The sequence below is a fragment of the Leguminivora glycinivorella genome, chromosome 5 (genome assembly GCF_023078275.1).
Source record: "Leguminivora glycinivorella isolate SPB_JAAS2020 chromosome 5, LegGlyc_1.1, whole genome shotgun sequence".
Lineage (NCBI taxonomy): Eukaryota > Metazoa > Arthropoda > Insecta > Lepidoptera > Tortricidae > Leguminivora > Leguminivora glycinivorella.
This window is the reverse complement of record NC_062975.1, coordinates 2574588-2595509: the sequence shown is the minus strand read 5'-3', so window position 1 is coordinate 2595509 and position 20922 is coordinate 2574588. Positions and strand designations below refer to the sequence as shown.

At 39.1% G+C, this 20922-nt stretch overlaps 2 protein-coding genes across 5 annotated transcripts in view; both read left to right on the top strand.

The window, feature by feature from the left end:
• Positions 1–11186, top strand: part of LOC125226452 (cAMP-specific 3',5'-cyclic phosphodiesterase-like) — a 729130-nt gene extending 717944 nt beyond the window's left edge. Inside the window, exons 9-12 of the mRNA XM_048130434.1 lie at positions 520–613; positions 6468–6577; positions 6958–8085; positions 8666–11186. Coding sequence (XP_047986391.1) covers positions 520–613; positions 6468–6577; positions 6958–8085; positions 8666–8728 — 1395 coding nt within the window. The 3' untranslated portion in view covers positions 8729–11186. The remainder of the gene's footprint in view (positions 1–519; positions 614–6467; positions 6578–6957; positions 8086–8665) is intronic.
• Positions 11187–14027: 2841 nt separating this feature from the next.
• On the top strand, positions 14028–20427 carry LOC125226606. 4 transcript variants are annotated; one of them, XM_048130636.1, is made up of 3 exons: positions 15340–15902; positions 16347–16445; positions 20160–20427. In XM_048130636.1, the coding sequence occupies exons 1-3, from the start codon at positions 15455–15457 to the stop codon at positions 20165–20167; spliced, it is 555 nt and encodes a 184-aa protein (XP_047986593.1). In that variant the 5' UTR covers positions 15340–15454; the 3' UTR covers positions 20168–20427. The 4 variants fall into 4 exon arrangements, with proteins under 4 accessions (XP_047986594.1, XP_047986593.1, XP_047986592.1 ...); XM_048130637.1 differs by lacking the exons at positions 15340–15902; positions 16347–16445 and adding an exon at positions 14028–15328; XM_048130635.1 differs by having other exon boundaries at positions 15340–16445.
• Positions 20428–20922: the final 495 nt, after the last annotated feature.

The window sequence follows — 20922 nt, the reverse complement described above, 5'->3', positions numbered from 1 at the left end:
GTCTGGTCGTACTTAAAACTTTAAACTGAAGCCATGTCGGTTAGAGCTCGACAAATCCAATCAGAGAACCGCGTCGTGCCAACAAATAGAGGCAATACATTGTAGAAGGGAGGAAAAACTTTACGGCGCGAGTTTGTGGAAATTCGATTTCAGGATAAAATATTGCGTGCAGTGATTCCATCTAGCGCGGTCCGAGTACGTAGCGTGACGTGATGACGACAGTCTAGACGCTTAGAGCGAGGATATCGTATCGCTACGAACAGCGTGGCTTCAGTATTGCCAAAGCGCTCGACACTAATACACGCGTTGACCTACTGTCGCGACAAGTACTTCGCTCGTACGGTGAACGTTTAATAAGTTAGGAACATTGAGACTGTTTAGAAGTTTTTTGACTTTTTATTGAATAATTGTGAAATGCGCGTGTGCGCCGAGAGACAATCGTTCCGTTGTGGACCAACTCGTTGGTTGCGACGCCGCGCCGCCAGGATGGCTCATTCAGTGGAGTTGTTGCACTTTCAGTTCAAGCGGATGCTGAACAAGGAGCTGAGCCACTTCTCGGAGTCCAGCAAGTCCGGGAACATGATCTCCGAGTACATCTGCACCACTTTCTTAGGTAAGTGCCTTTATATCCCAACCACGGTACCTAATACCATAATTTACTATCATTAGACTGCTATTACTGAATCGGTGAGCAACCTCTTAGACTATGTCTTCGCCTTCCATCAGGCGTGTCTAGGGTCAATCACCGATCAGAATATAATAAAAAAAAAGGGTTTCAGTCGAATTCTCTCCTGCAGATAATACAAGTATTTATTTAAGTTTTATGTGATAAATTTACTATTGTATTTAAGCACAATATCACAACTAAGGATTTATTTCTAAGAATTTAGGAAAAAAATACTTCAGACGAAAGAAATGTTTACCAACATTAAACTAAGAATGTGAGCTTTTCATTACCGGTAACAACTGAAAACATGGCATACGAAAATTCGCACACGTTTTGTAAACAAAAACTGGTTTGAACAATACACAATATTACTTATGTCAAAAATGAGGTAAAATACCTGTAGAAGAATTTAACGCGTATTTTGTGACTGATGTATCAACAGTATCTCCTCCCTTTTGTTAACATTACAATGAAAAATAATGTATATGATATAACAATGTCATCGAAACGCTTAAAGGCTTTTCGATATTAAATATCCAAAGGCTTTTGTTGCATTATTCTACTCATATCCGTAGCTTGGTGAAAATAAATGCGTTTTGTTGAAAATTTTGATTCGTTCGTATTCGAGTTTACCCTTAGCGTAAAGTCGCGATTGATTTTTCGGGTAAATGAATGACCTGACATATATTTTACCAAAGCTTAGTCATAAAGCGAAGTGCCCCACTGAACAGAGGCCTTGTACGAGCCTACGTGACGTCAGCGCCGTGCCGCCCGCCCGCCCTAGCAATGACGTCTTGACCCCGCCTTACTTTCATACAATATTCTTGTGCTACTTATGGAATAATACCTTTATTCAGAGACTTAGTAAATATTCAAGACAAACTTCATACTTTTATAACTATGGTATATAATTTGTCACCTACTACTGTCATTTATAATTCTCAAAAGTAAATTCGACACACTTTTGTAATAAGTATTTTGAAAAGTAATAATGAACATTAACAATAATAATGATTTTCACGGCGTCACATGGGGGTCGTCAGACGTTTTTATTTACTTTCAACTCTGCTATAATAGGTATAAACTTTTTGATTAAACAGGCTTAATTTATCATTTAAAAGATACAGTATCTAATCGTAGATTTACACTATCTCGTTAAAACGAGCGGATGAGCTGTTTGAAGCAATAAAATATTGAGCGTAGCTTCTTATCTTGTTATTCAGTCTAAGAGTATCGTACTACTGGCTCTCAACTACCGGCCTAGCCGAAATGACAATCGTTAACGGCCAGACGCCGATCGAAACGCAGTCTGTCTCTGTCGCGCCAATACGGAAGAGAGATAGAGGTAGCGACCTACGATAACGATATTGTCGTAAGCGTTTGTGCTTTGGGCAGCCCTGGGTGGCTAGCCGAATGGCACAATCGCTCACGAAACGCTCACGAAACGAAGCGCTAGTAGATATCTATCTCTATCGCGCTTGCGTATAGTATCGTTTTCGTTTGGCGTCGGATGCCATTCGGCTACGGGGCCTTGGCATTAAACGAAAACGAAACGTAGTCCGGCTCTGTCGCGTCAATATGCAAGAGCGATAGGGATAGATATCTACTAGCGCTTCGTTTCGTGAGCGTTTGTGCCATTCGGCTACGCACCCTGGCGTGTGCTATCTTGGCCGGTATAACTGATTATTATACAATACGAGAATTCAAGTAACTAAATATATGACAAGATGTATACACAATAAATAAACACTAGTTATCTTTAGATAATGAAGTGATAACCTCTTGCGCACATTTCTGATAAGCGAATCTCGGGTTGAGGGTTACAGTGGCCCAAGGACCATAAATTATGTCTATTTTATTATTGCTTGAAACGTCTACGCTTTGTGTAAACAACATAAACTGAAACAACCGCGAGATGATCTTAAATTACCGTGTTTACGATCAAATGGCGCTCTGTGCTACGTGCGAGTATAGAAAAGTATAGTGTTATTGGCAGCAACATTGTTTTCCTTAGCGTTCACCTGGTACAATCGTACGTACGTTTTTTTGTAAAGATGCTCGAAGAATCATATACAGTAATTTCAACAGTAGTAGGGCGTGCAATGAACTGCATCCTGCTAAATAGCTGATAAGTGCACTTGTCATATTTAATATGGACATAGAATTGATGATTCACAAAACTAATATGTACATATTTAAACAAGCTGATGATTCACAAAACTAAGTAAATATTTAAATAAGCAATTTTCTAGAAATTTCGAGCTTGAGCTTATTGCACTCACAAATCACCGACGTTTTACCCAGGTGTAGTATCCAAAAGCAGCTATTTTTAAAGAAATACGTTATAAAATGTCCCTCTTAGCTCCCATTCAGTTTTAGCGGCAACGCGCCCCTATTACCATTAGTCTGCGAGACCTTCGCTGTTATGAATATTCAAGCGGAGTTTATTAGGTACATAAAATATGCAGGACATGGATATTTGAGTGGCTCAACGAGTCATTGTGGCAATTGTCTGTCGCTCGCATTCATTTATTCTGTCAACTCTGTCCATCGCTAACTTTTTCGCTGGCATAAATTACTTAGCAATCGGGAATATTTTATTTCCTTCCTCATAATATAAATTAAGTGTGATCCTCGTTGAATAGTAGTAAATATTATGTGTTATATCCATCTGAAAACACTAAACTAGACCACTCAAAGTTTATTGAATCGCGTTGCGATTTTTATTGCAAATTGTATAATACCTTATGTTTTACGAGAATAAATTAGGCCAGAGTACACTTTAGATAGTTGCTAATAAAATTATGTGGGGTAAGGTAGCTGCGATCTAGATCTGCGTCTTTGATTGCGTTAAAAATATATGTGGTAACCGTATTGAGCTCGTTATGATTATGCGGCGCCGGCCTATTAATAAAAACGAGTTATTATCCAACAGACGTAATCCATTGGTTTCCATCAATACGGATTTGAGATTGAACATGCAAATGCATATTAATATTTTTTTAGCTTAACCCGTCAAATAAACCAATGTTTTGGGGCAGAATAATGTAATTTGAACAAAATTGACATTTAACATTTGTATTGATTTGAGTCGATTTTCTTATTGGTTTTGCTTTAATTTTAACTTAATCCATGCGATGTTAAATAAAACTTTTATTGCGGCCCATTTCTTATCAACATGGATAAGATAAAATAAGTACCTATTCCTATATCTACATTTCGAAAGGTGCGTATTAGGGTGGAGCGAATTTAAAAATTTTGGAAATATGCAATTGAATACCACTCAAAGAATGCCTATTTTTATGTAGATTCCGAGAAAAATAATAAAAAAAATCTAGCTGTATACTTTTGGCCCTCTACCATTGATTTAATAAAAAAATATTGATATTTTTTTGTAAAATATAATTTTTTAATTTTACATATTTTTTTTACATTTATATATTAAACACCACCTTTGGTATTGGAAATGATTTTAATTTCAGTTTTTTTTACTTTGAAACATTTTTTTTCTAAGACCTAAATTGACTGTAAACTTGGAATTTTCCAAAAAATCCTATTTATATATAACTAGTGCTTAAAAAAATATTCTAAGCATGTGACAGAAAAGCTATCAATCGAAATAAACTCATAGCACAAAGAACAACATAACTGTCCAACCAAAATTTTTGGTTATAACGCATCAAAGTATGCTTAAATTGCCCAATTAACGCCTAAAATGTCACTTTTGGTCATCATGTAAAAATAGGAAAAATCAAGAGAAATGCAAAAACCCAAAGCATTTTATTTATATCTAAAGATGTCCTTTCATATAAAATACAACCCAAAAAATATACTGTACTTGTTACTTCGTTTATCGTATTTCGCATGATAACGTGATTATTGAGTTAAAAATTAAATATTGAAGTATCATTTTTTATTATTTTTTAATAAATTTAAACATTGTTATGGTTAAATTCACTTCATAACAGGTTTTTTTGTATCATAAATTAATAATATAAAATAAAAATTGACATCAGACATATTTAATTTATTTATTAATTTTACCTTATTTTTTTTTGGTTTTACGGCTGGTAGAGGGCTAAAAGTAGTACCTAATTTTAAATTTTATACCGGAAATATAATCTACAATTTTTTTAGCAACTTTCGATACCTATTCCGTTATGAATTTCTAATTTTTAATTTTCTCCATACAAGCACGCTCCACCCTAGTGCGTATTGCGTAGCGCCATTGTAGTAAAACTGATAAAAACTTGTGTACACACCATAATCCCAAGTGCTGAAATTATACAATCACGATCGACTGCGCCGGAGTTGTAGCGAATTGGGTGCTCATTATAACCGTTGATCGATTACATAAGCCATTGTAACACTGGTCTGATTAGATCCGAATCTGTGTCCGATCAGGAAACTTATGGCACCAATCACTATCGGCGCTTAGATTCATTTTATACCTAGATTATTCGGCCCAGTAACTGTTTTTATTTAAATTGTTTTCAGTGTTCATTTACTCTCGAACTAGTGCGTATAAAAAACACCATCTGTACTGAAAAAATATTTTCAAGTGATGGGGATAAATTTCACTTACGTACCTATAGCACTTTTGCCTACATAAATAAATAGTTAGGTCAACGAAAGAAACTGTTCTTAAATTAGTTATTTTAGCAATAAAGTATTGATTATGGCTGATACAGGAAAGCCATCCGCTTAGTAACTACCTTATTAATGAAGTATTTGTATTGATTGTTGTGCTAGGTTATAGTGACACACATACGGCGACCCAGAACGATATCTATCTAATCTATAACTTCACATATTCACCTACTTTCTTCCATTAATTATTATCAATATTCCTATCAGCAGTTTAGCCAGAATTATTAACATATTTGTTGCCAGGGAAAGTAATGTAAGAATTATCATTTAACTAATCCGCGGCCGCATAATCATACTCGTATGTTGTACTTAAACGTTGCTGGCAGTGTAACATGACATGCCACTATAACAGAACAAGAATTGAAACGTTTAAAATGTTACATCAGTGGTACATAAATATATTTTTATTGAATCATATTTAAACTTTCGGTACACATGTTTAACATCCATTAACGAGTAGGTAGGTACCTAATAAAAAAATCATTCAGCTATTCAGATTAAAAATCCGTATTATCTTGCAGCTCACTAGATATTAAAACATTAAAATTATTTTATACTTATAAACATTATATATACCTAAAGCTACTTTTCTCTATGATGGATACTAATGAATTAACGACTGCCCTATATTATACTGTTGATACATTGGCACAAACAATCAGTGAACGACGTACGCACATAATTATTAATAGAATGCATCAACCCAACCCATTCAAACATAAATCATAACCCTAGGACGTTTAGGAAGTAAAATTAGGTCAAATATGTTTGACCCACAGCGCTGTTAAATATGCAGATAGGCTGAGCTACCTTTTTTACCAATACCCAATACAATTTAGCTCATATAATACATGTAGTAGAACATAAATGTAATATGATTGTTAGTATCTTGTCTCTTATCTTATGTCTGAGTGGACCCTTACGGATACCCTTCGACCCATGGGAATCTTTTGTGTAATTACCCCCTATGATCTTAAGATCCTTCAGATATTGAAGAGCTTCTTGACCTTCTCCATATGTTCGTTGGTATATCTTTCTTTATTGTGATATCGTGGCTAAAATTTAGAGACTTAGAATAATACCTACAACGTGCAATTTGCGTACCATTGCATACAATTTTTTCAAAAACTTATTTGTTATTTTTTTGCAGATAAGCAACAGGAGCTCGACCTACCGTCGTTACAAGTGGACGAGGCCTCCGAGAGGATCAAGAAGAAGGAGAAGCCCCGCCCGGGCGGCCCGGCCACCACCATGTCACAGGTTGGTTCCAGGATTACTCATTCCACGTATTAATAACTAAAACTACTACCTACGTCATTACGTAAAGTTATTCAAATAGTTTTACCCTACATAACTATCTCATTTTCTGATATCCATAATATACCTACTGCGTACCTGTTATATGTATAAAAGATAACACGAGCGGTAAACAAACCATTTGAAACGCTTTATTTACTTATTTTCGCAATCCCAATATTTTTTTCTTACTTATCTAATCATCGCTGGCTTGTGACCCTGAACATACCGCTATTCAAATAAGGGGTCATACGTATGACCGGCTACTTGCGCGCATCCGTTGTCCCCGAGCAATAAATTTATTGAAGACATGTCGTAATCTCACCGACGCGTTTTATTCTCAGATCACTGGCGTGAAGAGGACGTTGACACACACAAATAGTTTCACCGGAGAACGCGTGCCGCGGCACGGTGTGGAGACGCCCCACGAGGAGGAACTCGGCAGGTGCCTCAGCGAGCTCGACCGCTGGGGTGTAGATATTTTCCGAATTGGAGACTTGTCGTGCGGCCGTCCTCTCACCGCCGTCGCGTACGCCGCATTCACGTCGAGAGAGCTGCTGACGACGCTACAGATCCCGGCCCGCACGTTCCTCGCGTTTGCGGTGACTCTCGAGGAGCACTACATCCGCGACAACCCCTTCCACAACTCGCTGCACGCGGCCGACGTGACGCAGTCCACGAACGTGCTCCTCAACACGCCCGCGCTCGACGCCGTGTTCACGCCCATCGAGGTGTGCGCGGCGCTGTTCGCCGCCTGCGTGCACGACGTCGACCACCCCGGCCTCACCAACCAATTCTTAGTCAATTCCAGTTCGGAGCTAGCGCTCATGTACAATGACGAGTCCGTACTAGAAAACCACCACCTCGCCGTCGCGTTCAAGTTACTACAGAACGAAGGCTGCGACATATTCGTTAACCTTCACAAGAAGCAGAGGCAGACGCTCAGAAAGATGGTCATAGACATGGTGCTCTCGACGGACATGTCTAAACACATGAGCCTTCTGGCCGATCTGAAAACGATGGTGGAGACTAAGAAAGTTGCCGGTAGTGGTGTTTTATTGCTGGACAATTACACGGACAGAATACAGGTGTTAGAGAATCTCGTACATTGTGCCGACCTGAGTAATCCCACGAAGCCTCTACCTCTGTACAAGAGGTGGGTGGCGCTCCTCATGGAGGAGTTCTTCCAGCAGGGTGACCGCGAGAGAGAGCACGGGATGGACATCAGTCCCATGTGCGACAGGCACAATTCTACGATAGAGAAGAGCCAGGTCGGCTTCATCGACTACATCGTGCATCCCCTGTGGGAGACGTGGGCAGACCTGGTGCACCCCGACGCGCAAGACATCCTGGACACGTTGGAGGAGAACCGAGACTACTACCAGAGCATGATCCCGCCTTCACCGCCGCCCGCGCCCGTGCAGTCACATTCTATGCCAGATGACGATCGTCCAGAACAAATACGGTTTCAAGTGAGTATCTCTATACTTATATATTTTTTCACTACTGGTCTTTGCGCCGTCGTTGCGTTGAAGGTTTTGTCTTATGACTTTTTTTGGATTTTTCTCTCAAATGTGATGAAAAACATTGTGTGTAACTAAGGAGGTAAGGATATTAAATACTCGTGTCTATATTCACTCCAGCCTGCGGCTGTCGTGAATATATCAGGGTGGCTAGCCGAATGGCACAATCGCTCACGAAACGCTCACGAAACGAAGCGCTAGTAGATATCTATCTCTATCGCGCTTGCGTATTGGCGCGACAGAGCCAGCTCGTTTGGCGTCGGAGAAATGCCATTCGTCTACGGGGCCTGGACACTCGTATTTAATGACCCCCTTAGCTCCCTTGTTGCACAATGTACTATTATGTCAAATCAAAAAGTTTTCATTATCAATTTAAAAAACGTACTGCACGTAGACATTTTTAATTGTCCGATATTACATTAAAAACTCTAATTAATCAATTAATCACTGTAACTATTAACTGTTTTATTTAAAACGAATAAAATACAAGGTACAATTTAGTTTAACGTAAATTTTACTTTGTCCTCAGGTGACACTGGAGGAGGGTGAAGGCTCAGAAGAATGCGAAGGGGAGGGCGACGGTGGGATGTGACGGAAACTACTCGGAATCTGTAAGAAACTCTCCGAGAAGATGCAGGTCTGGTGGAAGCTGTGGCAGTAGCCGGCTCGCTGGCGGCGCTCGCGCTCGCGCTGGCGCTCGCAGCCGCGGCCCGGCGGCGCGGCCAGCGCCCGGCGCCCGTCGGACAACAATAATGTAAACACTTGTTGACGCTTACGTCGAAATGGAACGACCTCCGGGTCCGTCGTCACATTTCGACCTTGATTATTTATATGTGATTATTATGCAATGTTAAATTAGAGTTACCTAACGACTAAATGATATGTCCCTCCAATGACTGTAACATTCGATCGTCTAGTGTTTTTACTGTTGTTTTGTTTTATCTAACCAAAGATGTGTAAAGTTCGATCCCCTAAGTTTAACAGAGACGTTCAGATCCCCTGTAAGTAGTTAGTTTTCGTTTGAAATAAAGTTGGTATAAAATAAGTAGATTTAATCGTCGCCTCGCCGACGCGGAGCGACTAAGTTAGGACATTGAAAACGCTTATTAATTGGTATGAAAGGGTAATTTATATTGTCATATCATCCACGTTTCTCATATTTAATACGGGTTTGCGATAATGATGTTATTCACCAAAATATATTAACGTAATAGGTACCTATCGTAAATTATAATCTATTTTAAGGTAAATTTTAAAAATTGCCTTTCGGAGTTGTTGTTGTCTTTTCTGAATATTTGATATTCGGCTGCGCACGCGCCGCGGGCCGCTGGCCGAGACGAGTAGCACTCCTCCCCTACTAGCACCTCATTTCCTCTAAGGATCGCTGGCGATACCTTTTCATTTTCTTTTAGCATAATGTATTTTTATGTGACTTAGGTATTTTATCCCTTTTACCCATAATGTTAGTCATGAATCTTATGGTAAAAGTTTTGTGTAAGTATGCAACTAACGGCTTGAAGTGTTTGATTCAAATGTTAAATACATACTAACAATAGTGGTTTGCGACTAAGTTTTCTCTCGAATTATCAGTACAAGTGTTTGCAGAAGTAATTAACTAAGTGTGTAAACGGTAGCGGCGAAGGCCGGGTCTTGCAATAGTACATGCTAAGTGTGCCCTGTCTCGGGGCACTTTCATTCGTGTTCTCACTTCGCACAACAATCATACCTATTTTAAGTTTGTATTCATCTCTGATGCGTCGAAATTCATTTGCATTAAGAAAATGTTTCCTGAGCGTGAGCAGCTACATTCACAGAGTGCGCCAGGAGTCATTTTGTTAGTGCAGATGAGAGCGTTCTTTCATAATATGTATTAATGTTGCATCGCCTGCAGATCTGACTTGAACGTAATTGGTAAGCCGGCGTAGCCTCAGTATAAGTATCATGTACATTGTTGTTAGTCACAGTATCCTTCTCATAGAAGTCTACCTACGATTATAACTGGTACTCTCAGCATTTCAAACACGGGGGTGCGATTACTTAATCAAATGTACCTTTAAGGATGTCTGTATGCCATTATATCCATGTTAATGTAAATTCTATTAGTTTATTTACGATTACGAGCTGGTCTCTATACTTTCATGTACTCAAAAGATATTTTGATTAATTACGATTTAGTTCCTTGCACTTTATTCTATTCTTCCTAGTATCTCAGCATGAGTATTATTACGTTTTATAAATGCAGGTCATTTTGTCACCCATCATTCATCAGAGTCAAGAATGAAGGTCCAATGTACATTATTTTCGTAGGTGAATTAAGATTTACGGCGATCAGAAAGTAATGGAATTTCTTATGCGAAATCGCCAATGATGTCTTCGAAGTGTCTGATTTTGAAAGCATAGTTTAGGATCAGTGTCGAGTCAACACTCGCATAAGAAAAATTAAAACGCTTAACTACTGTGTGTTATAATAGAAAGATTACGCTTAGAACCATTTGTTTTCTAATGTACCTATGTATTTGTAACAAAATTGTGTTAAATAAAATGTTCGTACTACCAGTAGATCTGTGTATAACGTACGTGCCCAATCTTGCGTAGTTCGATTCGTAAAACATAGCAAACGAGTATAAGTCTACTGAACGGATAATCCTTTTTGAAATGTTAAAATACTGTGTAATACTTTATTCTCATCCCAAGCTCTTGTATGTTAGACTCGATACGCTTAACTGCATGGGACTCGACATTTTGTAGTAATTTTACAAAGAGTCTATATCTTATGGTATACCCCTGAACAAATGTTTATGTACTCGCCTCCTACTAAATGTGGCAGTAGGTGCTCTTGTGTGTTTTACTGTAACTACGACTAAGATTGGTTAATACCTAGATAAAATTATTATTAATAACAAGTTAAAGTGTGCAATGCTGGACATTTGCATTACTTTTTATTTATGTTTAAAATAAAAAAATAGCTTGTAATAGTTTAAATGACTATTTCAGTTGAACTAAAGAATATTAATGTATTTAGAATAAAAAGATATGGGAGAAAACTCAAACGTAATTTCATTTTGTTTACCTATTCATACCTTTCTTAGGGCCGGTTGCATCAACCACATTTGACAGAATTTAACGAACGCTTTAACGTTGACAGACGGTTTGATGCAATTTTAGTAATATCAAACAAAATTTGGACGATTTCGTAAAATGCATTTTTGGGAGAAAACTTAACATTCATTAAAGAAAATTGCGGAAAGGAGCAACTTCCGTGACAGATCGCGCGAAAACTATAAGTGCTAGCACTAAAGTGTCAAAGACAGATTTGTAGTAAATTTATTAAGGATTACTTTGTTCCTACACACTTTTTCTGTATCTTCAACGGTTTTGTCAGAAATCGAGAAAAACCGCATTTTTGGCTATTTAAGGGGGGGGGGAAGAGGGGTGACGCAGAGGGAAGAGGGATGGGGAGGGTTGATGAAAAATAACTTCGGCCTATAATGTACATATCCCAATCAAAAAAAAACTTCCATTAATTATGCCAAGATTTTCATACATAACTTTCTAGGAGCAACGTACTAGGGCTTGCATTCCGGAATTCCGGAATCTCGAAATTCCGGAATTTCGGACAATTTTTCCGATATTACAGTTCCGGAATTGAAACGCATAATCTCGAAAGTTCCGGAATTGAAAAAAGATATATTTTTGAACGAAAACGTGTAATATCAGCCTGGTTATTTTACAAAACTACCACCGCGTCTATAAAAGATATGTAAATTCATTAAGTTAGACACTCCTCGGATTCAGGTAGTGCCTATTTTATGACCAAAGGGTTGCATCCAGGGCTAGTTAGAGCGAGATAGTGTAGTTTTAACCCGCTAATATTATACCATTGTCACTTTCTGGTTTTGCTCTCAATTGTTTTAGCTAATAAGTGAAATATATAATCATTTTAAAGTAAATATTTGTTGTAGAAAGTTTTGTTTTGTGATGATTTAAAATTACTAGCCGGGAGTTGAGTGTTATGCTCGAATACTGAAGGACAATTAAACATAAATAACATTAGGTACATTATTAATATTGTTATTTTATTGTCGTTATTTATGCTCAATTTATTAGATCGAACTTAAATTTCAGTAATAATCTAAATTAATCGGTATTAAAGCGGCATAAACTCATAATTTTACTTCTTTTCTCATAGCACTGAATATTTTAGGCATAAAGTCTTAAGTTCAGAAGCAAATCGTAGTACTTAGTATTAGATTCATTCACAAGCATAACGTCGTAGTTACTTTATACACTTTTCACAAAGACGTGTGCATATTTTACTAAACTCTATCTAAGTCTATTACCACTTACCACAAAATCAAAAGATGTGAGAAGCAAATGTATGGAAAATGATGTATATATAAAAGAATGATTTATTTTTTTACAAAAAATTAAAGTGTAGGTACATGTAGGTACCTAGGAATAAATCATAAAATCTGTCTTTTTGGGCTAGCTTGGATATCTTTTGTCCCTACTCGAGTCTGATAAAGGTAATTCAATATTTCTTTTATTACAGTTATGTGAACAAGACGTTATGCAATTCTTGTAGGTAAATTATTATTTTTATATTATTTCGATGCTCAATGGATAAAAAAATAACTTTAACGTTGACCACTATCAGAAAACTGGCACTAAAACCTCGTTTGTATCGTTAACTGTAGTTCGAAATACCTTGCAAGACCGATTTTGACGCAAAATGGGCTTTCCTGTAAAATTACTAAAATGAAAATTTCAGTGTTATACGCCTTTCAGGTATGGAGTTATTGTCTTAAACGTCGATTTATAACAAATTTCAGTTTAAAATTGTATTATTTCATCAAAAATCCACCAGAAAACCAAACCAAAAAAAATTGTTCAATTCCGGAAGTAGTTCCGGAATTCCGGAATTGAAGTCCAATCTCGAAAACCAGTTCCGGAATTGAAAACCGTCCGATATTGCAAGCCCTACAACGTACTATAAGAACTATAGTCTATCTAGCGGCGAAATACTCTCGCGACATCGACACTCATGCTGCAATAACACAACAAAGGCTTCAAAAATATCTGAATCGTGTTATACAGCGTGTAGATTCAATACGGACGAATAATGTATCTATTCGTTTAGGATAATAATTTTGTTAAAGTGTTATTAATTAAGAGAAATGATTTTTTTAATCTGGCCAACAGCAATGTACGCCGTCCAACTTAATTTGACGTGACATAAATGTCATGTCGTAATAACGTTTAGGTAGGTACGGTACGCTAATTGATGTGGACATAATACATTGCGTGTTGAATTATTATATATGAAAATTAAGTCTCATCTATTCAAAAAAACATGTAGTCAGTCTCCTTAGGTCCGATACTAATCGTTATTAAGATATTCGCCCGTATGGAATACATACGCTGTATATTTTTAGGCCTTCGATATTATTGCAGATGATATAGAATTATAGTCAGCAACAGAAGTAGGTTTGTAGTATTAAATTAACGTTTTTAGGGTTCCGTAGTCAACTAGGAACCCTTATAGTTTCGCCATGTCTGTCTGTCTGTCTGTCCGTCCGTCCGTCCGTCCGTCCGTCCGTCCGTCCGTCCGTCCGTCCGTCCGTCCGTCCGTCCGTCCGTCCGTCCGTCCGTCCGTCCGTCCGTCCGTCCGTCCGCGGATAATCTCAGTAACCGTTAGCACTAGAAAGCTGAAATTTGGTAACAATATGTATATGAATCACGCCGACAAAGTGCAAAAATAAAAAATGGAAAAAAATGTTTTATTAGGGGGTACCCTAACATACATGGGGGTACATGTAGGGGGGGTACCCCCTACATGTAAAGTGGGGGCTGAAATTTTTTTTCATTCCAACACTAACGTTTGTTGAGTACTCGACATACGCACGGGAGGAGACGCGCGGGCGGCGGGCGATCGCGACGTCATCGCGGCAGGCCTGCGAGCAGCGCGCGGCACACACACTCACCTTTACCTACCTCACCGGCAACGGACGAATACCGAATTAATTTTATAACTGTTTGGCCGGGATTTGAAGCTGTAATTAAGGCGGAATAAACCAGCCTATTTTGATACAGTCCGCGTTATTATTTATAAGTCCCAGTAGGACCCTAACATTGGTCCTTTAGGATTCTCACCGTCTTAATTCGCGAGAATAACGGTCGACGGCCTTCAAAATTCTCCTGGCTCTTCGGACGTGGTCTTCAGCTGTAGAAGATACCTAACAAAGACTCCTCATCATCATTGTCTCCTCGGGTACTTCGCCTAGCAACTGCGCGCGCCAGAGATAGAGTGTGATTCGGAAATTTCCATTGCAACGGACTTTGAACATCACATTGAAAGTGCGAGTCATCGTGAGAACAAAGGAATTTCACATCTTCGATCACAAGTCACTTGTGGATGTTTATAGACATACGTGAGTTCGTTCCATATCTTTCCCTTATAAAAAGCTTCCTTTCCATTAAATTTAAAATATTAAAACTGCAATCGATTTCAGTGAATTATTTCGTATTTCATCATAAGTATTAGTTTTAATAAAATTGCAATCTTATTTCGCTATTATTTCGTGCGCTTATAAGCTTTAATTTGCTAAAATTCAATAAGTAGTCAAATAGTAGCCATATAAAAGGAATTTGTTTACGAGATTCGCACGCTTCTTATCGCCGGCTAGCAACAAGCACAGCTGGGCGCTTGCATTTAACTTTTCCTTAATTAGTATTGCAATAAGGTTGCTTACGCTATAATTGAACTTAATTATCATAAATAGTTATTTAAACTGGGTCATTAGAGTAACATCTTATTGCTTATTTTTTTACCATGTCGGCTGCAGATACTCTTAAACAGCATATTAGGAAGCGTAGCTGCATAAAGGGCAAAATGACAATTTTTAGTAATTATTTAGACGATTTTGGCACTATAACAAAGCCTACCACAGTCCAGCTGTTAGATTTAGAAAGCAGATTTAATAAATTCGATGCCTTATACGCCGCCTTCGACGCATTACAGGACGAGATCGAGATGCTTTCGGAATCGTCAGACTCGGAACGCGAAGATTTCGAAACAAAGTACCACGAGCTGGTGGCAGGGGCGCGCAACCTGCTAGGCGCGCGACCGCTGACCGCCGCGACCTTGGGCGTTGCACGCGAGGGATCCGTGGCGAGTTTCGAGGATTGTCAGGCAGGTGGTCATAAATCTAATTGTGTTAGATTGCCAAAAATAGATTTGCCTACTTTTCAAGGACATTATCAACACTGGCTTGAGTTTAGAGATACGTTTGTCTCATTGATACATTCCAGGGACGATATGGATAATATTAATAAGTTACATTATCTTCGCGCGTCTTTGAAAGGTAGTGCCTTACTTGTCATAGACAACTTAGATTTTAAATCTGAAAATTACACATCTGCTTGGAAGTTATTGTGCAGTAGGTACGATAACAAAAGGTTGCTCGTAAATAATCATGTTAAGGAACTTTTTAGCGTCGAGCAAATTCACAGTGAATCTTGTGCTTCAATTCGACGTCTTATTGACGTTACAAATAAAAACCTACGTGCACTTTCGACATTGGATGAACCAACTGAACATTGGGACACGTTAATTATACATATGATGTCGGAAAAATTAGATAGTGTGACGCATAGGGCATGGGAGGAGCATCGGAATACGCTCTCTCACCCTCCATCCTTAGAAGTATTTATTACTTTCCTTAGCAACCGGGCAGACTTGTTGGAGACTTTGCAAGAAAGTAAAGGTAAAAATCATAAATTTGAAAATAAAAATAGCACTAATGTATGTATAGTTACAACTAACAACAGTAGTTCATCTAACAAAAAAACCCCAAACAAAACATTCAATAAGCAGAATAAAAAAATATTTACATGTACCGTGTGCAATCAAACTCATTTTCTCTTCAACTGTGAAACATTCAGAGCCCTTCCTATAGAAAGTCGTATTCAAAAGGCGAAAGAATCGAACGTCTGTCTTAATTGTTTACGGCCTGGGCACTTAGAAAAAAGTTGCAATCTTGTGTCATGTAAATACTGCAAACAGAGACATAACACACTTTTACATCTGCATGAATCAGTGGCTCATTCTGAGCCCACGACTTCTGCTATTTGTAACTTCGCTGCATCTGGTCATGATGTACCGCAAATACCGCAATGTACTACTGCGCCGCATGCTTTCCTGTCCACAGCGATCGTGAAGGTGCGCGACAACGCAGGCAACGTGCATACGGCTCGGCTGCTTCTTGACAACGGAAGTTTCTGCCACTTCGTAACGGAATCACTCTGCGGTAAGCTGGGTTTGCCACGGCGTAGTATGGGCTCCACGTTGACTGGAGTCAATAAGCAAAAATCACACCTTGCAGAGACTTGCAGCCTTACAATAATGTCGTCTTATGAAAATTACAGTTTCACAGTAGACTGTTACATATTACAACATGTCACAGAAAAAATTCCAACTTCAAACTTTAATATAGACCATATTCCAATTCCAAAAGGAATCATTTTGGCTGACCCTTATTTCAATGTATCGTCAGATATAGACATCTTAGTTGGGGCTGATGTATTTTGGTCCGTCTTAGGTCACAATTCTATTGATTTAGGTGAAAAGTTACCGAAGTTGTTCGAAACGAGACTGGGTTGGCTGGTGGTTAGGGATCTTACCCATCGTGCGTCACCGTCTTTTGCTCCAGTTTGCAATTTTGCACAGGTGGAGCCAAACCCAGACTTAACTCGTTTTTGGGAGTTAGACACGGTCGCAGCTAAGCACTCTTTGTCACCAGAGGAACGCGCTTGTGAAGAAAATTTCTACCGTACTACGACTCGCAACGAGGATGGCCGATTTATCGTCACAATGCCGCTGAAAGAAGATCCTGCTGTCTTAGGAGACTCGTTTCAAAGGGCAAAGTGCCGCTTTCTGTCTCTAGAGCGTAAGTTTACTCGAGAGCCGATTTTTAAGGAAAGGTACATCGACTTCATGCGGGAATATGAGCGTTTAGGTCACATGACTGAGAACAAGGAGGCTGGCTGTCTTCAATCCAAGGTCAATTACTACCTTCCACATCACGGTGTGCTTCGTGAGTCCAGCCAGACTACAAAGCTTCGTACGGTTTTCGACGCGTCAGCACTTTCAACCTCTGGCGTGTCCCTCAACCAGATCCAAATGGTTGGACCAACAGTTCAGGAGGATCTTTATTCCATCTTGCTTCGTTTCCGACAGCATAAGTATATCGTAACTGGTGATGTCGAGAAAATGTATAGGGCGATTGATCTTCACCCCTCTCAACGCTCTCTTCAACAGATAATTTGGCGATATGATTCCTCACATCCTTTAAAAACGTACACTCTTAACACCGTCAGCTTTGGGCAAGCTTCGGCACCGTACCTAGCAACTAAGTGTTTGGTTTCGTTGGGATCTAGTGCCCTCGACAGCGACGTCAAACAATCGATTGAGCGTGACTTTTATGTCGACGATTACTTGAGCGGTTCGTCGACTATCGAGGACACCATTCGGTTGTGCAAGGGCGTCATATCGACACTGAAATCAGCGCAGTTTAATTTAAGAAAATTTCAATCGAATAATAAGTATATTCTTGAACAAATTGCACCCAATTCAGAGACAAATAATATTCTAGATATTGCAAGTACCGATAGAAATAGTTCTTCAAAAACCTTAGGTCTAAACTGGATATGTGACTCTGATATGATGTCGTTTGCTATCAGTATTGAATTTAATGAAATCGTCACAAAACGGCACATTCTCTCAGTCATTAGCCAAATATTTGACCCATTAGGCCTAGTTAACCCTTGCATTGTAGAGGCAAAGATTGTAATGCAGAGACTTTGGATTGAAAAATGTTCATGGGATCACGAAGTCTCGCAGGAAATAAAGGAAATGTGGTTATCATTTGTTAAAACATTGCCTCTTCTCAACTATTTAATGGTACCTCGCTGGGTGATTGCTGATAACTCAGTGAGTCATGAAATCCACGTCTTTTCAGACGCTTCAGAGCGTGCATATGGTGCCTGTCTATATATTCGTTCAATTGATATATCAGGTCAGGTGCAAGTGCATCTTGTAACCTCAAAAAGTAAAATAGTCCCCATAAAACCCACCACGATACCTCGACTTGAATTGTGTGGGGCTTTGTTGGCTGCAAGGCTATGTAACAAAGTGGTAAGCTCATTGACTCTTCAATTCAGTCAACGTAGATTCTGGTGTGACTCTACTATTGTTCTGGGGTGGTTAAGTACACCACCAAATAATTTAAAAAGCTTTATTCGCAACAGGGTCCACGAGATCCAAGAGAGCACTGCAGGTCACACGTGGAGCTACATACCGTCGAAGGACAATCCGGCGGATCTTGTTTCTCGTGGGGTGAAGGCTGACCAAATCAGCGCTTTATCCTTATGGTGGTCAGGTCCGACATTTCTGTTGGAGCCAGAATCTGAATGGCCAAAAATGCCTAACACTCACGCGAAGCATGATCTACCTGAGTTGATTACCTGTTCTTTGGCGCTTGTAGATGATTTTAGCACCGATCGTATTTGTAAGTTAATTCAAGACAAATCAAGACTCATAAATTTGCAAAATATTATCGCGTATTTGCTAAGATTCATACATAATTGTAAAAATCGGAACAATAAATTAACTGGTCATCTTTCAGTTCAAGAAGTTCAAAATGCGTTAATTCTAATAACTCAAAAGGCACAACAAGAAATGTTCACTGACGAATATGCTGTTCTAAAAACTGGCAAGGCACTACCTAACAAAAATAGATTAATTTCATTAACGCCTTTCTTAGATACAAATAGTATCATGCGAGTTGGTGGCAGGCTAGATAATTCGCCTTATTGCTATGATACTAAGCATCCAATTCTTTTATGCAGCAAACACCACTTAACAAAAATCATATTTAGACATTATCATATCAAATGTTTGCATGCCCCGCCACGACTCCTACTAGGAACTATAAAACAAACTTATTGGCCATTAGGTGGCACAAATCTTGCGAAAAACACCGTAAATAAATGTGTACGATGTCTTCGCTTTAAACATGACACCGTTCAGCCCATCATGGGGCAGTTACCTTCAACACGAACTCAATTAGAATTCCCTTTTTTACATTGTTGCGTCGACTACGCTGGGCCAGTGTTGATAGCAGACAGGAAAGGTAGAGGCTGCAAGCTTATAAAGTCCTTCTTGGCAATCTTCATCTGCAACTCGACCAAAGCCTGTCACATCGAGCTCGTCACGGCTCTTTCTAGTGAGGCATATATTGCCGCTTTAAAGCGTTTCGTTTCTCGTCGCGGGTTACCATTGTCCATTACAAGTGACAATGGAACTAATTTCGTTGGCGCTTGTAATGAACTGGCACAACTCCTTATGGAGTCAGATCTCGAAAGTCAGGTAGCGCAGGAGGGCATCGAATTTAAATTTGTACCTGCTTATACACCTCACTTCAACGGTCTTGCAGAAGCGGCCGTTCGCTCCACAAAGCATCATCTTAAGCGGCTGCTACAAACTACACACTTCACTTATGAGGAAATGGCGACTTGTCTCACTGAAATTGAAGCAGCGTTAAATAGTCGTCCTCTCACTTCATTTTCCACTGATCCTTCTGATTTTACGGCCTTAACTCCTTCTCACTTTTTAATTGGCCGCTCACTTATGTCTATACCTCAACCACAAGTGCCTGATGTGAACATCAATCGCCTGGAACGATACAAACGAATCCAGCTCATCCGGCAGCATTTCTGGTCCCGATTCTCGGTTGAGTACATCGGTTTACTGCAGCAAAAGCTGAAGTGGCAATCCTCAAGCAAGGAGTTAAAACTCGGATCGTTGGTCCTTATAAAAGATCGGACTCTTCCACCCTTAGTATGGTCTCTAGGGCGCGTAACTCAGCTCTACCCAGGCAGTGACGGGATCAGCAGAGTGGCTGAAATAAGGACAAGGAGAGGAACTATTCGAAGGGCATACAATAACATCTGTCCCCTTCCAGATTCTTGAAGTCTTCTCTACTACTTCAACCCGGGCAGCATGTTGAGTACTCGACATACGCACGGGAGGAGACGCGCGGGCGGCGGGCGATCGCGACGTCATCGCGGCAGGCCTGCGAGCAGCGCGCGGCACACACACTCACCTTTACCTACCTCACCGGCAACGGACGAATACCGAATTAATTTTATAACTGTTTGGCCGGGATTTGAAGCTGTAATTAAGGCGGAATAAACCAGCCTATTTTGATACAGTCCGCGTTATTATTTATAAGTCCCAGTAGGACCCTAACACGAAAGACGAGACCACAATGTTGCTACGTTTTTTTTTTTTCTAGCTACTATTTTTGCCACGCTGTATACACTCACAAAGTTACTGTCAAAAAAATTATTCATATATAAAATGTACGGGTCGATCATGGTACTTGAAGTCCAAATAAAACGACATAATTTCTAAAAATTAATCGATTATATTTAATGCTAAAAATTAGCCTAGGCGAATTTAGGAAAACTAGGATTGTAATTTGTTGTCGAATCAATACAAAATATTAAAACAATAAGAACAAAAATAAACATAAAAACTTCTTACTTCAAGTGATTTTGCGAAAAACAAGAATGCATGGCCATAAATATAATTAACATAAAATTATATTTATAGCCCTGCAGTATAAGTATTACGTACTATAATAAACATAACACAGCACACAATCACTGATATTTGTAAAAATCCTTATTCAAATAATGTTTAACTGGCAAATGTATATCAAA

What these genes read in the sequence shown, in the direction of transcription:
- LOC125226606 (XM_048130634.1), top strand. Translation starts at nt 15,455, where the DNA reads ATGGATAATATTAATAAGTTACATTATCTTCGCGCGTCTTTGAAAGGT. An exon ending in CGTAACGGAATCACTCTGCG is followed by an intron (nt 16,446 to 16,937) that starts GTAAGCTGGGTT and finishes CTTTGTCACCAG; the next exon opens with AGGAACGCGCTTGTGAAGAA.